This window comes from Mastomys coucha, unplaced genomic scaffold, assembly GCF_008632895.1.
Source record: "Mastomys coucha isolate ucsf_1 unplaced genomic scaffold, UCSF_Mcou_1 pScaffold22, whole genome shotgun sequence".
NCBI lineage: Eukaryota > Metazoa > Chordata > Mammalia > Rodentia > Muridae > Mastomys > Mastomys coucha.
The window spans coordinates 182,041,934-182,051,092 of NW_022196905.1; the positions used below are offsets into that span (position 1 = coordinate 182,041,934).

Below are 9,159 nucleotides of genomic sequence, written 5' to 3' on the forward strand. Positions count from 1 at the left end.
TCTCTCTCTCTCTCTCTCTCTCTCTCTCTCTCTCCCCCCTAGGGCCTGATAAGTACTTGGTTAAGTGTGGGACTCTGTTTCAAATCATATTCCTAAACCCAGTTTGATGGCTCATTCCTGAGTATCAGCACTCTGGACATTGAGGCAGGAGGATCACAGTTTTAGGCCAGCAAAGGTTTCAAAACAAAACCAAAATATTAAGCAGGTAACTTATTTTTTTATGTTTTGGATCCAATCTGAGTCTTAATATCCCTGACCATTAACCAGGGGAAATGACTATCAACATTTTGGCTAATATCTTTCTGGTCATCACTTTTTAGTCTGTGTGTAGTTGTATGTAAGGAGTTGTATCAAAGCACCTGTATGAATAAGCTTAGACTACGAACACTGCCTACAAGCAATGCCAGTCAGTCCAAGTCATTGACGTACTGCTAAGTAAGCAGTCTGTAGCAATCAGAGTGTCAGATGCCATCAAGGCCTACTGCATATCAAATGGATCAGTTCTACCTCATTTCATTCTTATGAGAGGGTCAAAAAATTTTTTTAATTGAATCTTATTCTATTTTTATTATTTTGGTTTTTGAAGACTATCCCATGTATCCCAGGCTGGCCTTGAACTTCTGAGTCTTCTACTGACACCTTTCAAATTCAGATTTTAGTCATGTACCACCTTGCCCACCTTCGTATCACCTTAATACAAAACCTCTTGTGAATTCCGATTCCTTCCCTAAAACAATCTTGGTGATGCTGGCCCTGCAGAAGCACCCGTGTAGTCTCCAGAGAAAAGCTGCTTTTGCATACCTGCAAACTGGGTCGACACTACTGGGTTAAGAGGTAAGTATTAGTCATGGCAGAATGTGGCAGACCATTTAAGTCATATGTTTAGTAACCTACTTGCATAACCCTTGTTGTTTAATCTAGATATTATGTTCAGCTTGTATCTCTTGATAATAACCCCCCCACCCTCAAGCCGATACAGGCACACACCCAGTCGGCATGCACTGCTGACATGGCTGACAGAGACTGTTTATTGAGCATCACCACACCGAAGACAGTGTGCCACAAAATACATTTCACTGTCAATTGTGAAGGTTAGAAAGATGAACAAGTTTTGTTTGCAGTTTTCATAAATACATTGATTTCTGAAAAATATTAATACTATATTGTATGAAAATCTAAAAAAATATGATTAGAAGGAAAAAAACATTACATTGATTATACATATAAGAATTTAAAATAGTAAGTTTGTGCTAAGATCTTGAACTTAAGATTTGAAGCTAGAAACTTCCTGGGGTTACTGGCAGGCAGGATAATTAGGAAAAAAAAGAACACTCTTTTTTTTAAAAAAATACTGTTTGTATAATAGTTATTTTATAATCCTCCAGAGTCAGAGGTCTGTTGATTGCCCATTAAAGTAAGTATCATTGACCATCTGAGGAACTCCAGCTAAGCACAGTGACGTTGCACTGCTGTCACTAACAGCAAAGGTGAATGACATGTTGATTCTGAGAACCAGAAAAAAAAGAAACTACTGGTGTACAGAAAAACATAAATATGTAGATTAAAAAAGGAAAGGTGAGTTTTACATTAATCACACAGGGCACTGAATCAAACACCATCAGAGAACCTTGATGGGTTCCAGAGAGGTCACAGTTACCCCTTCTGCAGTGTCAAAGTGAAATGAACTGACAATTTCTACACGGCGTCCCTTAAAGAGTTTACCCGTGAGTCGAAGTGATAATGATGATCAGAACAAACAAACAACAAAAACAGTTTGTAAACAACGGAAACATGATGAGGACAGTCCTGACTAAAGACAAGAGGCTTAGCCTTAGCCTATGGAAGGAGACCAGGCACGCCGCAGAACACATCTTCAGGTCTCAGTATGTCCTACAGGCTGGCTGATGTGTGCTCACCAGCCTATACAAGGGTCTGGGCAATCTCGAAGGTGACTTTCAAATTGATGTTTGGTAACATCGATCAAGGTTGTGAATACAGTCAGCTGGAAAAAAAAAAGTTATGTTCGTTTTAAAGATATTTTCAAGTCTAAGATTTTTTGTACATATTAGCATTTGTGCCCCCCAAATAATGTTTTATAGTGATATTTAATATATATTTATATATTTATATATTTATATTAAATATATGTTACATACTTATATATTTATATATTTATATTAAATATATGTTACATATTTATATATATGTATATATAATATTTATATATTTATATATATTTAATAGTAATCAGTGAACACTTTTAAGGTTCATGTAACTCTCTCCAATGTGTAGCTAGCAGTTATGCAAAGCCCAAGGATATCCTGTGCAGCAGAACAGCTTGGCTGTGGCTTTGCTTATCCTCAACCCATTTCTATTACAGTAAAAAAAAACCAAACAAACCTGTAAGCACACAGTACAAAGTACACACCATCACCCCCTGCTCATGCAGACCAGACAATGCACCCCACCATGATGCCACATGGGAATACTGTGCAAAGCAGAAATGGTAGGTTGACTGAGGTAAATTAAGGAGGCAGTCCCTGGTTAGTTGTGAATGCTTAAGGGGAGAGGACTTTGTTCTAGAAGGCAGAGACAAAGCAGCCTGTTTATTTTAGGATGACCCAGGCAAGAACAAAGAAAATGGGCTAGTCATGGGCAAATGTTCCAGAAATGACCTTTGTACAAAGAATGAAGATAAGCAAGTGTGCTGCTTAGGTTTCTTGGTTATAGTTCAGGGAAAGGTAAAAGGACAGAAGAAAGTTATGGAGTCGCCCCACCCTGGTAAGACCTAGGGCTGGCTCTACCTGACAACCTCACTGTCTCGTCAAGCTTTAGATGTTAGTTAACGACAATACAGTGTGTAATTTCTGAAGTTAAAACTAGACTTAATCCTATGCCACATAAGCAAAGCTGAAACAACACTGACAGCACTGCCAAGTGAGCAGCGTCCTAACTGCATTCCCAAGGTGGTAGTTTCTGGCACTCAAAATTGTTTGTTTTTTTTTTTTTTTTTAAAAAAAAAAAAACAAAAAAAAAAAACCAAAAAAACGACCTTAAAGCTGATTAGGATGGTACCTGTCTGCAAAGGACTACACATCTGAGGCCAGCCTGGGCTACAAAGTGAGCTCAAGGCTTGACTTTGACTTTGGGATACAGAGACTCTGTCTCAAAACATAAGTCAATGAACAAACAAATAATAAACCTGAATTGGATATAACTAATATGCTTAAAATGATCTAAAGTAAGAAAGACAAAACATAGATACAAATTCTGTTTCTGAAAGCTGTATATGTGTTTATGTGTTGAGGACATACCTTGTTGAGGACAGGTTTTGTTGATAGGACATCATAGATGGTAGCAAACGAGAGATTCTAAAATAAAAAAACAGTTGTGTTCAGTGGGTTAAATACAGACCTTCAGTAGCATTTACGCATACAAATGGGTCATTAAAAATGAAACCACTTTTCAGTCTTCCAAAACCTTAGAGTCACTGCTGGAAACAAAGGAGACAGTTCTAATGTATCATTTTTTTTCTCTCCTCTGGCTTTGAAATTTATTTAACTTTAAAGAATAGTGCCTGAGAGTGTAAGGAAGAAAAATTACAGCAGAAATTCACTTCTTAAGTTGGATAGCAAAAGCTCCACATGGTGTGTCAAGAGATAGAAATAGGTTTGCAAATTCCTCAAAGTCAAATAAAAGCACCAGAACTAAGATAGTCTTTAATTATATGACAATGCAAATGTACCTTCTGTGTCGTGTGATTTAGACACTTCTTTGCCGGTGTTCTGCGGTCATCAAGAAACAAGGTGCTTTTCCACCTGTCATAATTGGTTTGTACCACATACCATCTGCCATGCTTAGGATCAAGTCTGGATATAAAGAGAGATTCCCTCTTAGGCTTCACATTGGCCTGGGTTCTTGTTTTTACTTATTTTACTTTATCAAAGGTACTTACTCATAGACATCCAAAGACTCTTTTCTCTCCCGTGTAATCACACAGCCCTGTCCAGACTGGTTTCCTCCCAGGATAAAATATGCTGGGGCCATTATCTTGGTCTTAGTCAGTGTGTTCTTGGCTTCTTCATAACTATATAGAAACATTTTTAAAAGTAAGCATTTTTATTTGATGGAGTGCTGTGTTTTAGTTGTAGAAACTAAGGGAAGCAGGTATCAGAGGTCCTTTAATGGAGTTATTTAGCTGAATGTGGGTTGACAGGGACACACATACACACAGAGCAACAGTTAAAAGTTTTCTGAATGTTCAGTGACCAAAAATTAGTTCTGAATCACATCAATGTGAACTAAATCTGAAGCATTTCTGAGGTGCTCTCATGAGTTGCATGTGCAACTTCCCTGCAGCCCTGGTTCTGAAAGTGCAATTAGGTCTGCTCTGGCCAACACCTCAACTCACACTCAGGACAGCAGCTGGAATAAAAGTGCTGTTGAGAATTACTACACCTCCCAGGCTTCCTGCTCATATGGAAACCATGGCTTCATTATGAAAACAGACCCTTTGAATAATTTTCTACTGTGATTCCTCAATTGGAAGTATAAAACTAGTTTATGCTTGGGTTGAATTTCATTAGAGATTTAAAAAATATTATCACGTGTATGTGTGTGTGCTTGCATGTGTGTATGTGCACATGTGCGTAGCAGCCATGGAAGAAGGCCTAAGGCCCAGGGAACTGGAGTTGCAGGTGGCTCTAACCTGCCATATGGGTAGTGGGAACCAAAGCTGGGACCTCTACAAGAACAAGTTCTCTTAACCACTGAGCCATCGCTCCAGCCTTTAGTTTTAAAACTTACTATTTGAGTTGAAGAGTTTAATAAAAAATAATGTGAAATGATATTTGACTAGAGATTACTATAGAACTTCCAAACTGGCATTCTGAACACTGACAATCAACTCTGAGAAGTGACAATGCTCTATATCCTATGGTAACAAATATTCAGTCAGGATTTAATTCTTATAAAATAAAAGGTATATCCATGTCATTAGTATGCACATCCGCTTTTGTCTTTAATGAATGGTAAAATACTATGTATACCAAAGAATTGTTTTAAAGTACACTTATTTACAGTAACTATTTGATTTATATTATTGTAAATCTCTGATATTATACATATTTTACATACTTCTGTACCTAGAGACAAAGAAAGCATTTTTAGATAAAAGGGAGCTTCATGGGAAGGCCTCAGAAGCGGCTGCCGAGAAACGAGGAGCAGTTTAAAGATGAGTAGTGAACAGTGATTCTAGGAGGACCAACAGTCAGTGCGTGGGAAGTTTAAGAGGACCCCTAATCTGAAGAAGATCTCAAGAGTCATGCTCTAGCTTTTCTACCCACACATTTTATTCAACAACAAAGGAAAGGGAAATATAATTACAGTGTTGGAGAGGGGCTGAGGCAGTAGCTCAGTTGGCAGAATACTTGCCTAGCATGCACAACACTCTGTGCTCTCTCATAAACTAGGCTATGGTGGAGTGTCTGTTAATCCTAGCACTCGGAAAATAGAGGCCAAATCAGAGTTCAAGGTCATCATTGGCTATATCATCAGTTTGAGCCCAGGTCAGAATAAATTAAGTCTTGCTTCAAGAAAACAACAAAAGTATACACATAAAACACCACAAGAGTGAAGAACAGTTTTTGAAACACAGGGAGCAGTAACATTGAAAATAAGGACTATTAAGAAATGGAGTGGATAATCAAGGAAGACAACCAACTTCTATTCCCTGGAAAATGTGAAAAACTAAGATCGATGCTCATTTAGTCCAAGTCATGTGGACTTAATATGTGCTCAAGACAATTTGATATTATTCAGCATATCAATAGACTGAAACTTCTAGGTTATTATGTACTATATATATTATTTTTTCCATGACAAGAAACAATGTATTACCATCTATATAAATTTTACTGAATAGCATTTCCTATGTACATGGTATAATTTTTTTGAAATAAATTTTTTGGATATCTTTCCTAGTGTTGATATCTCTAATCCTTCTAAATAATTCAATTCATTGCTTTGGCAAGAGAACACACAGAAAACAGGGAATAATTCCATGTAAATATCAAAGACTCACCTAAGAAATGCACAACAGTTCCTCAATGGATGTGAATTTGGGGCTTGGCAAATATTTTTATATTTTAGTAAATTATAACAGATATTTGATAATAAGGCAACAAATCACTTCACCTTGTACTGTTTTCCAGAACTGATCTAGTGATAAACCCTACCCATTGGGCATTTTTCCTTCCGAACATCCATTCTAGGATACCTGGAAGAGAGGAAGGGCTGAGGAGGTTGGATCACTGCCCTCCCTTCCAAAGACTGAGATTCCCATTGCATTTCCATGCATTCCACTCACCCAGATATCCACCACTTATACTGAAACGTTCATTTAGTGTAAGACTAAACAGTCCCTGAGAAAAAGACAAAACAGTACAGTCAGAAATGTCAACGTGCTCTGAAAGGCCCCCATCTCTTTAACCAGGACAGATGCATACAATGACCTGAACTGTCTACTGGGGAATGTGATAGGACTTAGGAAATTAATGGCCACACATTTAAAGAAATGAAGAGCAAAAAGTCATGACCTGATTGTGACTTGTGCATGTGAACGAGAGACCCGAGCCTGAGCCCCACTTTGACTTTGAGAGCTTGAGAGCCAGTCCTATGTTCTTTATCTTCAAATGACAGACACAAGGTCCTTTCCTCTTTCTGCATGAAGTCTCATATTTACAAAAGTGCTAAGGACAAGGAAATAAAGTAGGGCTTCAAACTCTTCGTCTGCTGAGACAGGTCTCAGTGTAGCGCTGGCTGGTCTGGACATCACTATGTAGACCAGACTGGCCTTGAACTCACATCTGCCTCTAAAGTGTTAGCACTGAAGAAGTGTGCCATTGTCCCTACCTTCATATTCTTTTTATGTCACTTTCTTAGACTCCCAGACAGTACAACCAGGACACAAAACTGTTTATAAAATTACATAACATATTTCTTACTGGTTTGAATCCTGTCAACATGCCCACATATCCAGCAAAACTTGTAGCCTTGAAAACAGTCTTATTGTTTCTTTGGAAGTCCAAATTCACTGTTAAGGGCTTTAATCCTTCTGTGACAACCCAAGTGTTATTATTTATATTCCACCTAAAAAAGACAAGTGTTGCTGACATTAAAGACAAAGATGAAGGTAAGAGTCCACATTGCTACATGTTTGTCACTGAGTCTTGGTATGGAATCTAAGATGGCTTCAAACTTGTAATCCTCCTGCTTCAACCTTCTAAGGGCAGGAGTTGCAGGCCTGAGATACTATGTCTGGTTTATAGGTACTTTTTCTACCTGGTCACTTAGGATCAATCTTAACAAGATCCTTCTGAGTGTGCAATGGTTGGATTTGCAATTTTATAGGCCCAGTCCTCAGTGCACTGATGTTCAGAGGTAAGGCTTGAGGAAGCAATTAGATTAATCCACTGGTGGGTTAATAAACTGAGATCATTGGGAGATAATGCCAACTTAGGAGCTGGGTCCTGTATGAAGGAAGCAGGGTTCTGGATGTATACCCTTGGAGGCTACACTGTCTTTACTGCATTCCTCTCTTGATGAGGTGAACAGCCTCCTCTGATACCTGCTCCAACCAACACGATGCTCGGAGGCCTTATTAGCCTTAGAAATAGAAGAGCCGGGCTGGAGAGATGGCTCAGCGGGTAAGAGCACTGACTGCTCTTCCGGAGGTCCTGAGTTCAAATCCCAGCAACCACATGATGGCTCACAACCATCTGTAATGAGATCGGACGTCCTCTTCTGTTGTGTCTGAAGACAGCTACAGTGTATTTACATATAATAAATAAATAAATCTTTAAAAAAAAAAAGAAAGAAATAGAAGAGCCAGTTGACCAGGGACTGAAACCTACGAACTGTAAGCCAGAATAAACCTTTCTTCATCCAAAACAGGGTGGTCCCTTCCTTTTTCCAGGGGCTAAAACTTGATGCTCAGAAAAGCTGATTAACTCTGGTCACATAAATAGAGAGACCTACATTCAAAAGAAGATCTCTAATTAAAAGGTCATCATTTTTTTCATAAAGGTCGAGGTGACAGACTTCTTTAAAGCAGTAGATGAAAATAAGCATCTGTGCCCTTCATGCCTGGCCTGAACCTCTGTTCCCTAGGTGCAACTTCTGAGATACACCTCCAGAGTGACTGAGACAAGTCCTCTGTGTGCCTGCCTCCCTAATGCTACGGAACCCGTCATCTTCACTCAAGGTCACCTTCTGCACAGGAGGCGCGCTTGCTTTTCATCAAGGTAATACTACGCTCTACAATTCTTATGTAGTGAAAGTATGTCAAGTTGCTTACTTACCCAAGAAATATTCCAAAATCCATGTTTCTCCCATGTAACAAGTGGCCTATTGAAAAAAAAGCAACAGAGACATGCATCCATAGTTAAGACAAAATACAATAGACTCCTAATACAGATGGACACAGGCAGATGTGAATATTTACATTCACAGCTGTTTTACTAAGAAATGTATAATAATTAAGAAGCCTGGCAGCCAGAAAATTAACAAGTTCAAACTGGTATTACTATCACACGTTAGATATCACAGTACCTAATAGCTTTGGGTTAGAGGACTCAGATCAGATCAGATGTGGAACAAATCAATGGTTATTCCTTGGGCGACTACAAAGCAATTCTACCAGGACATAACCTCATGACTTACCCAGTTCCTTGATTGACTTATAGATGGACATGTCAAGTATTAGGTGTTTAAGTCAATAGGGTGAATGAAGGGCAAGTCACCTTGTGCCATGTGTCTTGGTGTCCAGCCAGGAAAATATAGGAAAGTGAAGCTCTCATGCACAGTGTTTGTTGGCTGGGAAATTATGAGACAGTGTTTGTTCTGGGTCTCCAGAAAAACATCTGTCACTGCCTGAGGAGGTTTGAATAAGAATGGCCTCCACAGGCCCCAGTATTTGGATGCTTAGTCATCAGGGAGTGGCACTATTTGAGAAGTATTAGGTGTGGCCTGGTTGGAGGAAGTGTGTCACTGGGGATGGTCTTTGAGTTTTCAGAAAGTTTACACCAGCTGAGCAGTGGTGGAGCATGCCTTTAATCCCAGCACTTGGGAGGCAGAGGCAGGTGGATTTCTGAGTTCGAG

At 39.0% G+C, this 9,159-nt stretch overlaps 1 protein-coding gene across 1 annotated transcript in view; it reads right to left on the bottom strand.

Moving 5' to 3' along the window:
- Window positions 1-1,005: 1,005 nt before the first annotated feature.
- Window positions 1,006-9,159, bottom strand: part of Asah1 (N-acylsphingosine amidohydrolase 1) — a 32,350-nt gene continuing 24,196 nt past the window's right edge. The window contains exons 7-14 of the mRNA XM_031339612.1: window positions 8,361-8,406; window positions 7,005-7,149; window positions 6,368-6,422; window positions 6,196-6,277; window positions 3,956-4,087; window positions 3,746-3,869; window positions 3,315-3,371; window positions 1,006-2,002 (exon numbers count right to left, since the gene is read on the bottom strand). Of these exons, the coding sequence (XP_031195472.1) occupies window positions 1,913-2,002; window positions 3,315-3,371; window positions 3,746-3,869; window positions 3,956-4,087; window positions 6,196-6,277; window positions 6,368-6,422; window positions 7,005-7,149; window positions 8,361-8,406 (731 nt within the window). The 3' untranslated portion in view covers window positions 1,006-1,912. The remainder of the gene's footprint in view (window positions 2,003-3,314; window positions 3,372-3,745; window positions 3,870-3,955; window positions 4,088-6,195; window positions 6,278-6,367; window positions 6,423-7,004; window positions 7,150-8,360; window positions 8,407-9,159) is intronic.